At 39.9% G+C, this 18,874-nt stretch overlaps 5 protein-coding genes across 5 annotated transcripts; all 5 read right to left on the bottom strand.

Moving 5' to 3' along the window:
• Positions 1-615: 615 nt before the first annotated feature.
• Positions 616-1,234, bottom strand: MELLADRAFT_105273 (uncharacterized protein; the record flags this gene model as incomplete). The annotated part of the gene is made up of 2 exons (XM_007408390.1): positions 616-1,104; positions 1,166-1,234. The coding sequence occupies 2 exons, from the start codon at positions 1,232-1,234 to the stop codon at positions 616-618; spliced, it is 558 nt and encodes a 185-aa protein (XP_007408452.1).
• Positions 1,235-3,204: 1,970 nt separating this feature from the next.
• MELLADRAFT_105272 (uncharacterized protein) lies at positions 3,205-4,476 on the bottom strand (the record flags this gene model as incomplete). Its single annotated transcript, XM_007408389.1, has 5 exons — positions 3,205-3,469; positions 3,535-3,632; positions 3,701-3,877; positions 3,907-4,332; positions 4,408-4,476. 5 exons carry the CDS (start codon positions 4,474-4,476, stop codon positions 3,205-3,207), a joined length of 1,035 nt encoding a protein of 344 aa, XP_007408451.1.
• A 7,786-nt stretch (positions 4,477-12,262) lies between these two features.
• MELLADRAFT_85082 (uncharacterized protein) lies at positions 12,263-13,457 on the bottom strand (the record flags this gene model as incomplete). The annotated part of the gene is made up of 5 exons (XM_007408388.1): positions 12,263-12,464; positions 12,523-12,635; positions 12,701-12,853; positions 12,914-13,330; positions 13,389-13,457. The coding sequence occupies 5 exons, from the start codon at positions 13,455-13,457 to the stop codon at positions 12,263-12,265; spliced, it is 954 nt and encodes a 317-aa protein (XP_007408450.1).
• Positions 13,458-15,834: 2,377 nt separating this feature from the next.
• On the bottom strand, positions 15,835-16,755 carry MELLADRAFT_105271 (uncharacterized protein; the record flags this gene model as incomplete). The annotated part of the gene is made up of 4 exons (XM_007408387.1): positions 15,835-15,893; positions 16,106-16,270; positions 16,351-16,412; positions 16,493-16,755. The coding sequence occupies 4 exons, from the start codon at positions 16,753-16,755 to the stop codon at positions 15,835-15,837; spliced, it is 549 nt and encodes a 182-aa protein (XP_007408449.1).
• Positions 16,756-17,663: 908 nt separating this feature from the next.
• On the bottom strand, positions 17,664-18,606 carry MELLADRAFT_105270 (uncharacterized protein; the record flags this gene model as incomplete). The annotated part of the gene is made up of 3 exons (XM_007408386.1): positions 17,664-17,823; positions 17,904-18,019; positions 18,298-18,606. 3 exons carry the CDS (start codon positions 18,604-18,606, stop codon positions 17,664-17,666), a joined length of 585 nt encoding a protein of 194 aa, XP_007408448.1.
• Between the last annotated feature and the right edge of the window lie 268 nt (positions 18,607-18,874).

Below are 18,874 nucleotides of genomic sequence, written 5' to 3'. Positions count from 1 at the left end.
AATATTTTGCATGGTATCAAAAAAATAGTCATGTTCATAGACTGTTACATGCTCGGTATCCTAAGGGAAGGATACTCAACCCTGAAGTGTTGCACAACGTGGTCCACAAGATCAGCTTCAGGGCGCAAGCATTTCATTTACTCATGTACACAGCCAAGCCATTGCACGCAAACACAAGGTAAGGGCATACCTACTTGAGTCAACATAAAGAATATTTTGATACGTGTAGGACAAAAAACACAAAAAATCAATGTAGACAACCAAATTGAGATAACAATTTGTATATCTGACTTGCCATAGTAAAACAAGAAGACAATCACAAATACGAGACAGGAAGGGAAGGGTTTCGAAATAATATGAAGTATACAGATACTAAATTTGCTATCTTATGATATGTAGATCTTATTCAATGAGCCACAATCAAATACTTGGAAGTACAGAAAGGTCAATCCGCGCGCTCTACACAAGCAAAACAAAGGTTACGACGCGATGACCACTAATAACACATCAGATATATAGGAAACAGAAATAATAGCAGATCAGTCAAAAGTATCAAAAGCGCCACAGCGGAAAAGAAATGAAATTGACAGGTTTGGTACTGACAGTTCAGGTTCATTAGGGCGAGACATCACCCGAAGCGGTAGATAACTTCCTTTTGGGTTGATATCGAGCCCGCTTTTTTACTTCTGCAATTACTGCCTCCTTTGGCATACCAGAGTTGTCGGAGGCAGAAGACAAGGAAGCTGATGGGCCAGGGGACGGTGGCAGGCACTTTTCCACAATTGTATCTATACCAATCACAATTCCTAGAGAGGTGACACCAACCGAGTCCACTAAATCCGCTTCGCAACTTTTGCAGGCTGACACTACGTTTGCATCACTACCCTCAAACAAGAGCTGATCATTTTCCGTTTCAGGAGTGTTTGACGGAAAGAATGAACCTCTTAGGTAGTAGATGTAGTCTTGAGACAACATATACGTAGGTGAGCTATAGCCCTTGGCCTTTATCTCGTAAAGTAGATGTTGATCGCGGTCCGCGCCACCACAACCGATGTAAGTTACATATGTGCGGTATTCGGATCGCCATCCATGGTTTGGTGAGAGCTACAGTGATAGCAAGGTGAGCATAATGCGGGAAACACCTCGAGAATGAGCCCCGTCTTACCTTCTGTTCGATTTCAAAATTACCGGATAGATATATTCCATGGTATGTAGGATTTGAGTTGTCGGACATGATTAATGCCGCCGATATTAAAACTCGATGAAGTCACTGAAATCAACCTAAGCAGAACAACGGAGAACAGACATGGCCGTAAGCACGTATTCATTTAAAATACAAAGAAGTGGGTAGGAAGAGAAATTTATAAGAACCACTAATATCTCAAACGACACACGCAATGCCTGGTAGTTGATATGGGATCGGATGGACGCATACGTGATTTTATAGCAATTCCAAAAGCAATTTTGAGATTTGACTGCTTGACCCCCAGGCTTGGCCCCAATGAATTGAAAGCAAAATCGTCCGGCGATTGTGAATGTGGGGACGGAGGCAAATCGACATGGTCGAGTGTTACACCGCGTGGCATGCCAGGAGGAATGTAATGACAGGCATTTTTGGGGTGGGCACTCTGAAATAAAAGCTGGTCAGGTACTAAAACAAATCACAATGCAGCCAAAGTGGACTAACAAGTTTCCTCATCGTGACTGGACGTGGCATATATTACGTTATCAACCAATGTGTTGATTGGCATTTTGAATCATGTGCACAACCAAGAATGTTGACAAAGCGTAAGAATATATTATATAGAGGGGAAATGAAAGGAACTCACCGCGACAAGGTAATCAACCAAGGAATAGTATGTAGAATTTATGATTAGCAACTATTTTCCAAAATCAAACTATATCATACACAACAACACCCCAAGGTGTTATCGGACGCGAATCCACAATCAACCAAACTTGCCGTCCAGACCAGTGACTATATACCGTCAGCAGTGCAGATGTGTGAAATCACAAAACCTTAAAAAAGTTAGGTCTTACAGCCCATACGGCCTCATGACATAGGAATAACATTTGAAGTCAAAAGGGTAGAATGCAGGCGCCAAGGTTAATCTAAATTCATCCATGCCGGGAGATTCCAAATCTAGCTACTGTGACCGAGAGACGTTTCATCAAGGCAATCGGAGAATAAAGCACGTGATAGTATTGTGTTGGTCAGAGGAGCATTATGGCAGCACTCATGCGGTCTAAGTCCAATGGAATCAAAATGGCAATATTGTGGCCCATACCAATGGTTCGAGATTGGCACATGTAAGGATACAACGTCGGATTACAACATGTAATTACTGTTACAAGTACCAAGTCATAAATATCAGAACTTGAGTGTGTAGAGCAACTTTTCCATTATGTAAGTCGTGCCGCGTAGGATAAAAATGTATCAACTGCTGCAAATAAAAATTTGCGCCGCTCTTGAACAGATTGGATCAACCCAGGAAGCTTGGCAGGCTCATATATACCATTATTGGACTGAGTAACTTGTGTGTGTCAAAAAATTTTGGAGTTGGACACGTAAGCCAACCCAGATCAATTATTCAAATACATGTTCCAGTAAGTCTATGTGAACTTTATTTGTATGCAACACCAAGTCTATATCATGATTTTACATTAAGTTGGCACCCAGGTAGTGTGAAATAAAAGCATTTAACGTAAATGCAGGCTAGTGGTATCAAAAATATGTTAAAGTTGTCAACATCTTTTGATCTTCGAGCTGAAATTTCAAAATTGCACTCCAAAGGTTGTATATATACAATTAAAGACGGGTTAGGCCGTATAATGAAATATAAGAGAGTCAGGAAACATCAGGTGAAAATTACTATCATAGGACAAAATGGCAATCATTGACAATCCTAGACATTGCACTGAAGGTGGAATGAACCTCAAGAAAGAGTTCATTGCTTGAAAAGTAATAAGGCAAACAGAAGATCAGGTAGAGGTTTTACCAAAAAGAGCATGATAGTTGGCCAAGATATAACGCAACACGACAAATAAACACAATATAGCATAGCTTATGTGGCCGCATGGAAAGGGAATTTCTTTCATAATGAATCAGGAATGGATACAATGTTCTGTCATTTAATATTTATCACACAATGCGTAAAAAAAACCCTAGCAGAGTTTAAGTGACCACAGTGAAAGTGATATTTTTCATCGTGATTTAGCAATAGTGACACTCTTCTTGGCCTTGGCTTTTGGAGGAGCAAGGGCTCTCTTTTTTGGTGGTTGGCCAGTGGTCTTTGGGCCTTTTGGAACACTGCTAGACGTCGACGGTAATGACAAAGCGGGGGAGGAACCGGACCCAGATTCCACTTGCAATTCGGATCCTTCACCAGACCCAGAAACAACTGCCCGGGAAAAGCCCGAAGTAGGAATGGGCGATACAAATGGTGAGGAGACCGCCCTTGATACAAACCTACTTGAATATGTAAGCAAAGTCCAGAATGACAGGGAGAAACATATGAATAAATGCTGACTAACTTGACTGGCTTCTTTGATGGTATACCATTTCCCACAGTTTTTGCTTTGGTGGGTGCTGTTAAATCTTGATAACCACTTGTCATGTATAATTTGTTTGCCTGCATGATGAATGCCATAAACGATAAATGACAGGACAACCCAGAACTGCAAGTATAACAGTACTTACTACAACGACATAGGAGCTCGTTTCCACATTGAAGTCTTTGATATATCCATGTATTGCGCATTCACGTCCTGTTTTCAAATAAGTAGCAATGCGAGCAAGATTTGGGGTGGGCCGAATTAGGTATTCTACCTTGCTCATGTGCGTTTTTTGACTCTGAAATAACGAGTCAGTGACCGGCTACATCAAGGGGAAAAGTAAATACCTACAATGGGGTTAAATTCGGAATGTTGCATAGTAACAACTGTTGTTTGTAGATCATCCTCCTGGCCGGTTTTTTTGAGGTATTGACAACATTTCTCGGTGATGTGTTCAATGTTGATAACAATGCCGAGACCAGATATACCAACCGAGTCCACGGATTCTCCCTCATAGTTATCAAGTGATGCTATCAATGTAGCGTCAGCACCCTCGAATATAAATTGATCACTTTCAGTCTGAGGTAGGTTTGTGGGGAAAAAAGGACCACGGAGGAAGTAGGTGTGGTCCTTGTAGAGTTTATGTTCGTTGGCTGCGAGACCGGTGGCCCTGATCTCGTACAGCAATCTTGCATCACGGTCAGCACCTCTACACCCAATTGAAACAGCATAGGTAATGTATTCAGGGCCAGAGCCAGCGATGGTGATTGGGGATACCTGTGTAGAGCAGTCGGACTATGTGAGTCTTGTGTTCGCACTTAAACTACCGAGCAGAAGAATGTCTGTACATACTTTATTTTCAATCTCGAAATTGCCAGAGGCATAGATGCTGTGTTGAGTGGATGGTGATGTGTCCGACATTTGGTCTGATTGCAAAGTTGGAAAAAAAGTATGGATGAATGATATCATTGGGAAAGAGAAGTGTCGATAGAGGCAGAGCAGACAAACTTACTGTTTTGCAAGTTGGTGTAAATAGAAAGTAAGTTGCGCCCAAGCTAATAGCCGTTGGACCTTGGTGAGGAAACAGGTACTGGATGGTTTGATTTTGGCAGCAGAATCAAGGGACATGCGTGTCTTATATAGCTTTCAAAATGAAGAGGCGGATTCTCGTCAGTGAAGCATAGGACGGGCATTGGGAGAGGGAAACTCGTGAACTTGCCAAGGAGACAAATTGTTGTACCATGTTTTTCGTGATATGATTTGTCATATCATGCTGTGCCTATGTGAATCCATTCTGTCGGGAATTGTAGGAGGACATCTGCCGGATGGCGTATACCAAGGCGACTTTTGTGATTGGGTAGTATGTAGGTGATTACTGGAAGCGATGCGTCCACACCAACGTGTATGGAATTCTCAACATAATGTGACGGACAAACGGTGACAATTTGACTGCGCAACATTGAGTGAAATAACAATAAAATCCGGGTGGCGCGAAACGTCAAAAGGAATTCCATGTCAAGAGACAGGGTATTGCAAGTTAGGTAGTCGCATGAAAGTTGCCTAAATTCCTTTGTTCAAGATTGTAATCGAGTTGATGCAATCATGGGGAGAGATCGCAAATGCATTTATGATGCTCCAAGCCGCGAAATACTTCCGGACACCTCGATACCAAATTAAGATACAGAAGGTGGCTGTCATGATCGCGCAGACATTTTAGTATGCTCTGATACTTTGGTGAGTTCAATATGGTATGGGCCCTGGAAGTTTGCGATGAAAGTGGATGAAAGAATATACGGAGTTGGCTTTACGCATGTTGAATATTGTTTGTTTGACGTAAACATCAAGGTGTACGGTGATAAATGACGAAAATCTACATGGTGGCCTGGTAAAAGTGGTGTGAAATTCGTTTGTTCAACACATACATCCATCAGGTGGATGGTGACATATTTTGAAACTCGATTGAAAATGAGACTAACGGAAATGATTGACGGATTGCCATGTTTCCGGATGATTTTGGACCAAGGTCCTAAACTCTTATAGGGGGAAGCTTGTGTATTTTGACGAGTTTTGTAAATGAAGTGGCTTTGGGATTAAATGTTATGATTGATATACATATATAAAATATATATTGCAACATTTCAATTACAACATGTTTGAAAGGTTTGTCCAATATTTTTGGCTTTTGTTAACAAAAAAAAAAACTACATATTGAAACAATTGTCTTCCTATTGTTAAAGAAATAAATATATACTGGAAGAGTTGCATCAAAATATGATTGAAAGCATTGTTTGGTAGTATATTTTGGTAATATACTCAATTTATGTATTCTTTTGTTAATGAAAAAAATTATATTATGGAACGGTTTGAGTAAGATGTGTTTGAAATTTTTTTGTTTGAGATACTCATCATCCCAACTGTTTTTTTCCTTTTGTTAATGAAAAAAAATTGAAACAGACTCAGTATAATCTGTTTAAAATAGATGTTTGTTCCGATATTCAAATATCAATATTCTCATGAGGGTCATTTATAGACATGATATGTTTGGAATATCAATTAATTGTGCTGATGCAGGATAGGGGGACCAGATGCAATGGCCACTATGCCCCCTAACCAGTGATGGAACATGTGACATGGGATTTGCATCAATCGCAGGATCTTGTGCGTGGATCTGCAAGATCCATGAATGTTTTGTAAATTGTGAAAAGCTTGTGCGTGGATCTGTGAGATCCATGAATGTTTGATAAAATGTGTAAATCTGCACAGCAAATTTGAGCTCATATAAATTGTGCTTCATGCACCCAAAGTATATTGTCCCTCATTTCAATCATCCATTTTTCATCCACTTCATTTTATTTTTATAATCATGTTTGTCACACCTCAACAAAATCTAAGCCAACCAGTATGTGCTGGGATGATATCTTTTACGGTGCCATCACCCACTTCCACTGCGGCCAAACTAGAACATCCCCATCAGTCACCTGTGTTCCTGAAAGTCTCTGCGGATACCCACAGCACACCAGAGATCAGTTTATATCTTCCAACTGGAATTTCTTTGGGGTATGTCCCTCCAGATTTTGATAGTTGTTTCTTGAAGCTGCTTGGAAGCACACCTTGTATATATAAAGCTCTACCTGCTGGCGGATGGAAACCGGGTTCAACTTTTGACCCCAGTGACCCAGTTCTCATCAGCTCTACTGTCAACACCACTATTATAGAATTTGATGGGCATGATGTGTCACAATTGCAAGTCCATGCACTTATATTTATCCCAAGTTGGTTCCAAGGAAGCCTTGTCAAGACAGTCAGGAACTTCAATATCAAATCCAGTGTCCTACTCATTACAATCCTCAACAACATCAACTTATTCCTCTGGTGGATCTAGAAGCACAGACAACTCCCAACTGGAGCTCAGGATTTCCTGATCACATGTTGACCAGTGACGCGGTCTCCAGACTTGCGTCCATTTCATGCGGCTCAGATCTTCAGCCTGTCAATTCATCAGAGATAGTTACTTCTCAGCTACACCCCCATCAGCAGCAGGGCCCGGCCTTTTTGTTGGACAGAGAAAATCCTGAATCAACAACTTATCACTCCCTTTGGTTTAATAAATCAATGCCACCGTTCAACCGGTGGAGTCACTGTCTCTGTGGGGAAGAATTTATTGTCACTGAGGGACAAACCGGACCAGTCAGCGTTGCTTCTCAACTTGAGTTAAAGTTAACCGGCTGATGATGATGTTGTGTTTGTTTTTGAGGGCAATGAGAGCTCGCTTTTGGCTCAGAGATTGTTTGTAATTATCTAATACTGCTTCCTTTACAACTGCCACATCATAATTTCCTTGTTGTTTCAAGTCCCATTCTTTGATTCGTCTTCTAGCAGTTCTTACACAGACTTGGATGTTGTGCCGTTGCCAATCAGTGTCGCATACTGTTTGTGCTGGCCAGTTGTTAGCCACAGCTTCTTCAACGAGGGGTCGCAAGATTTCATCAGATATTTCTGCTGGCATGTTGGTGTGTAGTTGGTGATGGAGACAGAAGGTGATTTGATGAGGATTGCAGAAGATTGGGGACGGTCGAAGAAGATTCAGGATAATCAAAGAAGATTGAGGACGGTCAAAGAAGATCAAGGACGGTTGACAAAGATTGAGGAAGATTGAGGACAGTTGACAAAGAAATAAGAAGATTGAGGACGGTTGATGAAGAAAGAAGAAGTTCAAGGACGGTCAACGAAGAAAGAAGAAGATCGAGGACAGTTGACAAATAATGAGGAAGATCAAGGACGGTTGACAAAGATTAAGGAAGATCGAGGACAGTTGACAAAGAAATAAGAAGATCGAGGACGGTTGACAAAGATTGAGGAAGATCAAGCCGGTTGACAAAGATTGAGGAAGATTGAGGACGGTTGACAAAGATTGAGGAGGATCGAGGACAATCGAAGAGGATTGATGATGATGAAAGAGGTTTTGGAGGAGAGCTAGACAGGAAGCAGGTACTTTGAAGCTCTTGAGACTGATGGTAGAATGTCTCCAATCGGAGGTGTTGATACCTGTGAGACCGAGCTTGTAGCTAGTTGGCCAACATGTGGTTTTTGGCTGAAGTAGAATCTAACATTGGTGTTTGAATTGTACAGTTTGAGAAATGTATTTTTTGGTTTTTGGTTTTTGGTTTTTGGTTTTTTGATTTTTTGATTTTTGGTGTTGCTGGTACTTTTTGTTGAAAGGTGACAATGCAATGAAAACGGTGTTGACCACTGGAAATTTGGGCAAAAAGGGGTTTCTGCCATGACTTTTACCCCAGTACAGGGGTTTTATCCCTGTATTTGAGTATTTTCTGTAGTTTTGTCTTGGATTTTTGAATTTCGCACGCGGGGATTGTGATTTTTGATTTTTGAAATTTTGCATTGTCACTTTGGAACGTCTCGCATTCCGTACTGGATAACTGTTTTCGGGCATATCAGTGGTTTCACTAAAAGGCTTCGGATAACCTAGTCGACAATTACTTCCAGTCAAGCACTTATAGTTCTGACATGGTCCGTGGCGCATGAACTTGGTAACCAAATTGAAGAGTCCAAGTTTGTTATCAGGATCTGGTAATTGAGCAGTTATCATACAATCGACTTGGGCCGGGGTAGTTGGTTTTGAAGCTGAGTCAAGGAACACAATCAAATGGGCGTGTGGAAGCCCCCTTTTTTGAAATTCAATTGTATACACATAAGCTGTGCAAATGCCAAAACGTTCGCGTTTTTTGATGTCGTCCAATAAGCAATGAAATTTGGCATGGAAAACCCTAGCTACTAAATCAGGCCGATCCTCTGGTTGTTGATTATCGTCCAAAGCTTCAAGGATTTCACCCCACTGAGGGTTAGCGGTCATAGTTATAAATAGGCTTGGTGCGCCAAACTCGGCTACAAGCGTCATAGCATCTTGATATAACTGTTGCATATGTCGCGGTCCACCAATGAAACTTGAGGGCAATACTACTCTTCTACCAACAACTTCATCCTCTACTTCGTTACCCAAGGCCTCCACTGCTCCGCTGTAAAGTTCAGCACGCAACTCTTTTTGATGAAACCTCAAGTATTGCAAGCGTGAGTGCTCTACACACACGTACATATCCACTACAAACTCTTGGAAAAGCCTGCCCGAAGCCAAGATTAACGAAAAAGTGTTCCGCTTGAAGATCAAATAAGCAAACCATTCCAAGTTGGATACCTCGCCATCTGGTCCTGAAAATAATGTAAAGGTAACGTATTGATTAATAACTTTTGCATGAAGTTGTCAAATCTATCAACGCCTAACTTACGTGCGTCTGTTGGATTTGAAAAGTGCTCATGCCACGTTTGAGAGCCGTAAGGGAATAGTAAAGGATATCTTAACGTGAAGTATCCTGTGTGAAGTTCGGATATCCGTTGTAGATCACCTGATTGGCGCTGGAGGACAATGTCCCGCTTTTGAACTCCTACTTGTCCATCTCCTTCAATTATAGCAGCTACCTCGTTCGCAGTGGGACGGTTATAACGTCGATGATCTCGACCTGCAGCATTGATTGTATTGATTACCAAGGATTGATTGTTTCCTTCATTAGTAATGATCGCAGCTGATCAAAATACTTCTACGTAGGGATTAATTTGATTCATGAATTGTTGAAATTGTAGTAGTATTTGGGGGTCAAGACTGTTGTCAAAGTTTTGGTTACGGAAATGAGCTTCTGCTTCATCGCCTCCTCCGTAAACAAAGATTTGCGCAAATCCAGGGTGATTACTGGGGACGGGCATGAGGGATCCAATGTTGTGTGAGAGCTGGCCCAAGATTCTGAAGGTATAAACTCCACGTTACCCAGCAACAGTCCTATCAATGTTTGCACCCAATGAAGTAAAAGACATCGCATTGTTGTAATGTCTGATATTTAATCTAAATTCGACTGAGACTGTTGAAAAATCAGTTAACCATACCTACATATAAGAATAGACAAAGGTACCTTACTATTGTCTGCGCTGGTTAAGAGGCGATGATAGAACTCTGGAACCGCCCTATCTACATCTTGCGGGAAATAGTGCATTGGCAATTCGACAGCTCCATGTTGGCAACAGTTGCCATAAGTGGAACGTAATAAATTAGCGTCTTTAACCGTCCTTTTGATCTTCCAACGGAAGGCATCACATTTGGAACATTGGTCGTCGGCAGCCCCTAAACTATGCGGAATTTCTCCAGCAAATCGAGTCAATAGATTGATTTCACTACCCAGAGCTTCAGTCCTTGCTGCCGGACCTTTCCTAGCTCGGTAAGCACGCATGGTGCAGCAACTCTTCGTATAAAGTGGTTTTCAATACGAAGACGATTCGTTCGCAGTTGAAATTGGTTCTGAGTATTGTGACGAAATAATAGAAAGATATAGAAAATCTTAAAATGAGGTTGATATAATTGAAATTAGCAAATAACTCAAACAAATCTGAATTGTGCAGATAGTTGATGGATAATCAAACACCTACCTGACGAATTAAAAAGTTGTTGAAATGGATATTGCTACTTGTCACTCCTGAGATTATCAGATACTCTGGTTTTACTCGACGTAACCATTTAGGTCCTTTGGATGCAAATCTGTAAGTTGAATAATTTACTACACCGCCAACATATTTACCTCGGATTTTGTAATCCGAGGTATCCTCGGATGCAAAACCTCGGACAGAAGCTTCCCGAGGTTTTGATCCGAGGTTATTTCCAGGGCAAAAAAATACCTCGGGCGAAAACCTCGGACAAGGTCTGTCCGAGGATTTGCCTCTGATGATGCCTCGGATTTCTCAACCCGAGGCATCTATGCTGGCAGTGCTATGGCATGATTTGCGTAGCATTTTCATATTGCTAACTTTGACGAGTATATTTTGATCCATTGTAATTTATTGACACACCTACTTCAACAGATTTCCCTGGAACTGATACATAAACGTATAAATCCCTTATAACCTCTTCAAGGGTAACACTAATAAAGCTTCGAAAAGCATCATTGGACGCAACTGTCATGACTATACGATTCAAACTCTGAAAGCTTCTGATGCGAGCACCACGATACTGTTGGTCTCGCACCTCGAATTTACCATCTCTACATCAATTTTGTAGTGTTCATAAAGTTGTTATTAGTGATATAATGCATCATGAGACTGATTGCCCAATACTTTCATCATAAATGCATTGATGTCTTTTGCATGAAGGATTAATAGCTCCTCATCAAATACTCTTGATGATATTTGTGGTTTGGAATCCTCTTAAAACACTTAATCGTGTTTAGTCAGCTATATAGCTTCGTCCCATTAGAGATTATAGAATATAACTCCTTGATTATAATTATTCATCAATCACCAACATCAGGTAGACGGGCCTAAACTTGAACACTCAATCTCGATCATTGCACGTAATGAATTCCTTCCACCATGTAGTGGGTAACTTAATATCAATCACTTGATAGTGGAATGTGTGAACTCGGTTTGTTTTGGGAAGTTGTTGACTGCATGTATAAATAATAGAAGTGGTAAAAAATCTGCTGCGAAACTACGAACTGGACTGACTTAACCCTACGGATAACCCCCATTTGAGGTACCGAAATTCACTCGGGGCTGCCACTTAATACTGTCTTGTTGTACACGTTATAATTTACTTTACCGCGACACGATCATTGTCAATACTTATTTGACAGTTGAGCTGTATACACAATTTCAACAACGGGCCATGAGTTGCAAATCGTATCAAGTTGGACAGGGAACGACTGGCATAGAAATAAGAATTACACTTCGGGTGCAGGCAGAAGATGTAATTTTTTTTAAAGTTTTGGAGAATAGAATATGCAGAGATACATTTGGAGATAAGTGGAAATAAGGATACATCTGCAATGTTTTCAACTCAGAACTGAAGCTAAGGCGAAGTTTGAATCACGTTTGGAATTTACTATTTAACTACAGATCTTGCAATGGATCAATTTGAGAAAAAGTCACGATGAAATGTAGGCACGGAAGATTAAAATTCGAGCTGTGGTTTTTGGAATTGCAAAAAGAAAGGCAAATAATTTCAGATACTTTCCACTGTTCAAACTGAAAACCCACATACTGTATGTTTGGAAGAGTCTCACCTCAGTAATGTTTAAACGTCTTCAGAGGTGCTGATATTGACACTCTTACCCTTCTTAGTCACACGTTTGGGTTGTGTACGACTTCTTTTCTTTTATGCCTCAATGCAAATTTCATTTGGAGTAACTTTCTCAGGGGATGTACTTGACCCTGAGGGAATAGCGGCACTCGAAGAAGCTGATTGGTATGACTCGGGTCCGAAGTCAGAAGGTGCAAATTGCAGACTGGGTGATGATTCAGATTCAGTGGACGTAACAGAGGATTTAAATGACGACTTCAAATCCTTAGGATTGAATCTATAATGAAGGAAAGGGGTCAGCACACGGATTTCTAAGGATAAGTGTAAGTACTAACTTTTTGGGTTTGTTCACTAAGTTGAACGGTTTGGTATCTTCAGTTTTTACCTTGACACCATTACTGCTAACCTCATATTCTTTGCTGCCATTTGTGGGGGAAACCTTGTTGGCCTGTATGCTCAATCTGCGTATTAGAACATTATCAGGATGAAAAATCCATGTGAATGCTAACTTACAATTACGATGTAGCGGAAATTAGTGGAGTCGTAATCCTTAATGAAACCATGGAATTGAAATTCTCTACCAATTTTCAGTATTTTAGGTGTACCGGCTAGGTTTGGAGTTGGAGGGATGCGATATTTGGCTGTAAATTGAGCTGATTCTTTGGTCTATCAAATGCGACTTTTCAGTAAATTTTAAATAACATGAAAGGACACCAAATGGCTGACAGGAGGATGGAAATTGGAGTGTAAAACAGTTACAATAGTCGTTGGCTTGTTCTCATCCTTGGGGTTTTTCATAAGGCCTCCACGAGCTGGTTCGATAACGATGGTGATGTTGCAAACAATTCCGACTCCAGTGACTCCAACCACATCAACTAAATCGCCAACGAAGGCATCTTCAGAATTGAGTAACACTCGGTCTGAAGCTTTGAAGAAGATTATATCATCTGTTTGAGCATCAGTAGTTGGGAAAAAACTACCTCTCAAAAAATAGATGTGTTGGGCTTCAAGCATGAAATTAGCTTGACTGAAACCGCGAGCTACAATTTCATATCGCAAGGTCTCTTTGTCAGGACTTCCACTACAGCCGATGAAGGTTGTATAAGTTCGATACTCTTTGCGCCAACCGTTTTCACCTGATGTCTACAAAATCACAGACACAAAGTCAGTTTGTAGTAACAGAGTCTTACTGCCAACATACCTTCGCCTCAATAAGGAAAGGTCCCAACAAATCAAGACCATGCGTAGTAGACTCAGTTGGGTCAGCCATGAATGCTATGGTCTGATCAAATAGTTTGGAGTAATTGTTATTTCAACCGTGGAAGTCACGTGATTACCAAATAGATCAGATAATTGATGGGAACTTACTTTTTCCAAATGAAAAATAATAAAGTTCTTTGTTTTGTATGAGTACTTTATTAGTCGGAATTTGAGAATATATAATGAGTTAGATTCGAGTTGCTGCTGACTGTTCTGCGAGAGTCCAAAGGGCTTAATTTTAACAATACAATAGATATGAAAGCTGCGTTTATTGTTGATTACTTTGATAGTAGAAATTCAATGAAAATGTAATGCAGCGCAATAACAATTGTAATAGATAACACTCGTGACAGCAGAGTGTGAATGGAGTTTGACCTACCTTGTTGTTGTCTTGATGTACAATATATATACTAAAAATAACAACGTCTTGGGCTTGATTTCTAACTTTTGTGATTAACATTTTCCTGCTTTGGACATTGACTAAAAGATATACATAATATTAATTGTATATCTGTTTTCATATGAAGATATTTGCAGATGTGGATACGGAATATGTATGGAATATTAATCGGGTGCACTCTATTTTGGACTCAGTAGCTGAGATTGTGAAAGTAGTAATAGCATAGTTTGTCTTTCTTTACTTTGGTCGCCGATCAGAATCAAAATCAGTTATGAGCAGATATTCAGGGGAAAAATGTTAGCGGAGCATTGTCAAATTGAAGCACATATTGTATCTAGATTTTCTGTAGTCGCTCAACTTGTGTTTTTAATGTCATCGGCCATCTCAATCTTACAGCCGAAAAAATTGACTGATAATGCGTATTTGATATACACACTGAAATAAATTGATGAATCCAAATAGTTGTGCTGTTATTATGTGTGATTGGCAATAATAAGGTCGAGCATATTGGTATTTGCCATTTGGTTGGGGCAGTACACAAATGAGACAATGAGCAAATACGCATAAATGTGAATAGGAAAATAAGGTATAATACGTACGCTAATTCAACTTGCCAGATTCCAGGGCTAGAAGTATGGATTGTTTGCGATAATCCCGTGTAACTGAAGCTCCTGTTGTAGTTTCACCTTCAGAACATGATATACCAATGAGTGTTTGGTAAGGCCGGTGAAAGATGTGCTGTTACGATGGTCTTGATATCTGATGCTTATTAAAACACTTTATTTACATTCCCAAACTTCAACACTTGCCTTGAACGTAATTCTGATCAAACGTGTATGTAGATTAGCTGATGTTCCTGATTGTGTTTTTCTACTCAGCATTTACAATGTGATATATGATAATTAATTCAGTCTAGTATCAATTCGTAAATGAAACACATTCCATACAATCAAAATTTAACTTAAGATGTTGAAAAGTGCCAAGTAAATTTGACAATCATCTCAAGTGCCGTTGAGGTACATATTTCATTGAGAATTGAAATTAGAGTATTGTGTTGTTAACGAGGTGTTTTTTTCGCGCAATTTTCTGTCGTCACTTCCGAGCTTGGAAAGGTTAAGGACCCATGTTGATCCATTGGGACTCTCAAGCGTTGCGGGTACCTAATTTGTGTATGCATCTCGTGCTCTAAGTTTTTGCTTGATGTTTGGGAATGAATGAAACTGCTCGGGTGGAGAAAGTGCCTTAGCGATTAGTGTCGGTGCACTATGGTGCTGCTGTGCTGATGATACATGTCTCCTTGGGGTTCTGGGGGGGGGGTCGGCCGTGTGCTGATCTAGACAATGCTTTATGCGCCTAGGGTGGGTTAAATTTATCCCGCCCTAACCTAACCTAACCCTAACCCCTGACCAAATAATCGTTGCTTATTCCTAACTCGGAGAATATTAGAATGATTACCTCTCGCAACTCAATTTATTCCAATACAGTTGGTTTTTGATTGAATTGAGTGTTTCTATGATTCAGGCACCACACCAAGGAAAACAGTTCACGAGTAGATGTTTTTGTCCCTCTATTCCCAAATAGCATGTAATATTGTTGTTATCCATTGATACCAACTGAACAAATTAATTTCTTAATCAAGCAACTGCTTGATTGAACATCTTTCATATCTTTCATAGTAAGTAACAACCTCAAATCAGACAATAGTTTGGAATATGCATATTTCGAATCATTAGTTGTATCCTCAGTTTTTTATATTTCACTTGTCGCTTTCTTTATGATTACCTGTCAAGCAATTATATGCTCACAACGTCTTGTTTTTGCTGTACTCAATTAAGCAGTTATTGATGCTTGCAAAATAATGAGAATTGACAATGCTTGCAACTACATTTCGAAAGGTAAAAATGGTAGTTAAAATACGAGAGTACATTCAAGAGATGCTTTAATGGAGCAAATGGAATCACAGGTAACATACACTATGAATCAACAGTCAAGTAGAATGGTTGAGCTGATTAGAAATATCTACCAAACTGTCTAAGGATCCTCGAACTGCACCGTCCCAATTTAAAGTAGATAGTTACATGATCGTAATAATTTATGAACGGTCAGGGCCGACAAATGAATTAAAAGATTTTGTAACTACATCTTATAGCATCTTATCAAATTGAGAGCAAGTAGAAATACAATCGAATGGTTTCAAAACCTGCAAGTAGGGAGCACTACATAGTGCATGTGGGCTACACCACGCTTTTGATGCTCACTCATGATGTAAATATGCCATTTACGTTCCTGACTAACTGTAGCGTGCGCACACATCATGCTATCCATTAAATAGTAACAGCTCCTTGCGTTTAACGGTAATGGAAGTGAAATTGATTTGTTGTCTAAACTCGAAATAAGATGTGGACCAATGTAACCGAAGTCTGCTGGGTTTTTTAGGGTGCAAAGTAAATTTAGTTAGAAGAACTTTGTGGCATCCTCTCCATAGCAGCTGATGGTAACTCACCAAAGTTATTTAAGGTGACTGTAGATATGTTGTCATGATTAGCCGATTCGTTAAGTTCTGTTCTTTTTGCCGATGCAATAGACAAAGATGTTGAGGTTAGTATATTTGATTACGTTTGCCTGGTAAATGAGCGTCAACTCACGGTTGCTCAACCCTGGGTAGGGCCGGTATAATGCTAATCAAGAGGTTGGTAACGACCATTGGAGCAGAGTGGAAACCTTCTACTGTATCTTCCAAATTGATGCACGGGTTGGTGACGACGATTAAGTGAAAGTAAGGGAAATGAGTTTTAGGGAACTCAATCGAATAACTATACAGACGTTCAGTTGAAGATATATATTCTAACATTGAATTGTAAATTGTTCGAAGGGTTAATGTAGGTAAAGGGAAGTTGTGGTTGCTCATGATGAGTGATTGATGCTTTTGCAAGTAATGCGAATGTTGGTCTTTGTTTTTGGACAAAAGCAAACAAATTACGGTGATGAATTATACTGACAATTCAGGATGAAAAGGCCAGTGTTTGAAACTTCAAGTGCATTCCTTGTAAAAAATAGTAATGATACGACGAGTGATGCGTTGATATTTATATTGGTGTTCTGTCGGTAAGTACTCATCTGAATTGTCAAAATGCCCTGCCAGGTGGGGATCTTCTTGTTGTATGTTAAATACTGATTTTGTTGTGCTCATCGCTTTATATTATTTGTTAATTGTGGGTAATATGGATGTTGGTTAGGAAATCAATGATTACTGCATCGGGTGTGTTATTGTCAATACCTTTTTCGTGTAACTGCTAACATCATATGCTAATCTCTGGTTCCCTGCCTATGCTCTAATTGAAAAACAGTGGATATGTTGTGATTGCTTGTTGGTTGTAATATCATTATTGGGACCTTACTGGTTGGAGACATTATTCCTTAGCGAAACAAATGATACACTGGTACTTTGCCTTTTACTTAGCATCAACCAATTATTTTATTGCACAATAAAATGATACAAAGGTCCATATTTCATTATCAAGTCTGCCTACAATATGACTAAGTATGTAACATATGTATGTCGAGTATATGAAAATCAACTCTTGTTAACACAAATAAGGAGGATGATATGCGAAATTTTTAATAAGGAAAGACGTCTAAAGTTTGACACTCAACAAACAAACAAAGGAAATATTTTAACGTGAAGAAAATTGTGGCTACATGTGTAAAGAAACGCCATTCTATAGCCTCGCAATATCGGAGCTATGTAGGATACCCTAAATCGAGGTGCTTGGCTGGCATATACGGCATCAAGTTGTTACAATTACTATCAGTTGTTTACATGGAGTTCAAACGACGGCGTTTGTTGGATGAAGATCGTACGATTGGAGAGCTAAACACTGGTCTCTTGCCCCAATCTTCAACTTGAAAGGCTAATGGACAGAATGTAGATGATGGTGTCGACTTCATCGTGGGAGTGGATCTCTCAGATTGGGAGCTATTTTACCGAGCCGCGGTGCAAATGGACAAAAAGTATGTTAACAATTTATTGCAGTAGGAATACATTTCCAAACTCACTATGTTGGGATACGATTACTACGCCTCCTCGTTTGGGTGTTATGTGTCTCAGGGTCACTACTTGGCGACACTGCAGTGGTTCTTGAAATGGCAGTTACTGGGCAAATCGTGTTGACCTGTGTGTAAATCGTTCAACTGATGTATGATGCTATGTTGCTCAAGCAGAGCGAATAACTTACGATGACGACATAACAATTAGTATTCTCATTGAAATCTTTAATAAAACCATGGAATTGATATTCACGACCAAGTACAAATTCCTCATTTAATCCAATAAGATTTACGAACGGCCAAATCCAGTACTCGACTTTGAATTGAACTGTAGTCTGAAGCTACATGTTGATAATGTTAATGATAATCATGAAATTGACTCAAAACGTTTAATGAAGCTTACGATCGGATGGAAGTCTGAATGCAAGACTGTCAAAAGTTTAGTAGTATCAATTGTTGTGAGAAGTATGTCTTCCGGGCTTTTAGGAGATGATTCTTGGACAGTATCGATGTTGCATACTATGCCGGTGCTCGTGACAGCAACTGAATCAGTAAAACTACCCATGTAAGATAGTCTGGTGCCAACAAAAGGATGGTCGTGCCCTTCGAAGGCGAGAGAATCGAAAGAAGTATTGGGCCGATTCTTTGGAAAGAAAGGACCTCGTAAGAAATACACGCCTTTACCATACAATGGATTGTCTACAGCACCCATGCTAAATGCTTGGATTTTGTAGCGTGTGACCTTCGCACGATCGACGCCGTTGCAATTAATGGAAAGAATGTAAATTCCACCTCCAACTTCGGAACTGTTTGTTGGTGCTATCTACAAATTCAGAAGAGGACATATGATTGTCAGGTAAATTCAAAATCAAAACGTAGAAATGTTGCCTATACTTTATCTTCTATTTCAAAGTGCCAGATATATAACAGCTGTATAAGCGGAACCAGCTAGTATTCACCCCTGTCTTGACTGCTTTTTT

Source organism: Melampsora larici-populina (genome assembly GCF_000204055.1).
Source record: "Melampsora larici-populina 98AG31 unplaced genomic scaffold MELLAscaffold_12, whole genome shotgun sequence".
Taxonomy (NCBI): domain Eukaryota; kingdom Fungi; phylum Basidiomycota; class Pucciniomycetes; order Pucciniales; family Melampsoraceae; genus Melampsora; species Melampsora laricis-populina.
Note: the sequence above shows the minus strand (reverse complement) of the source record. Positions and strands in the feature narration are given on the sequence as shown.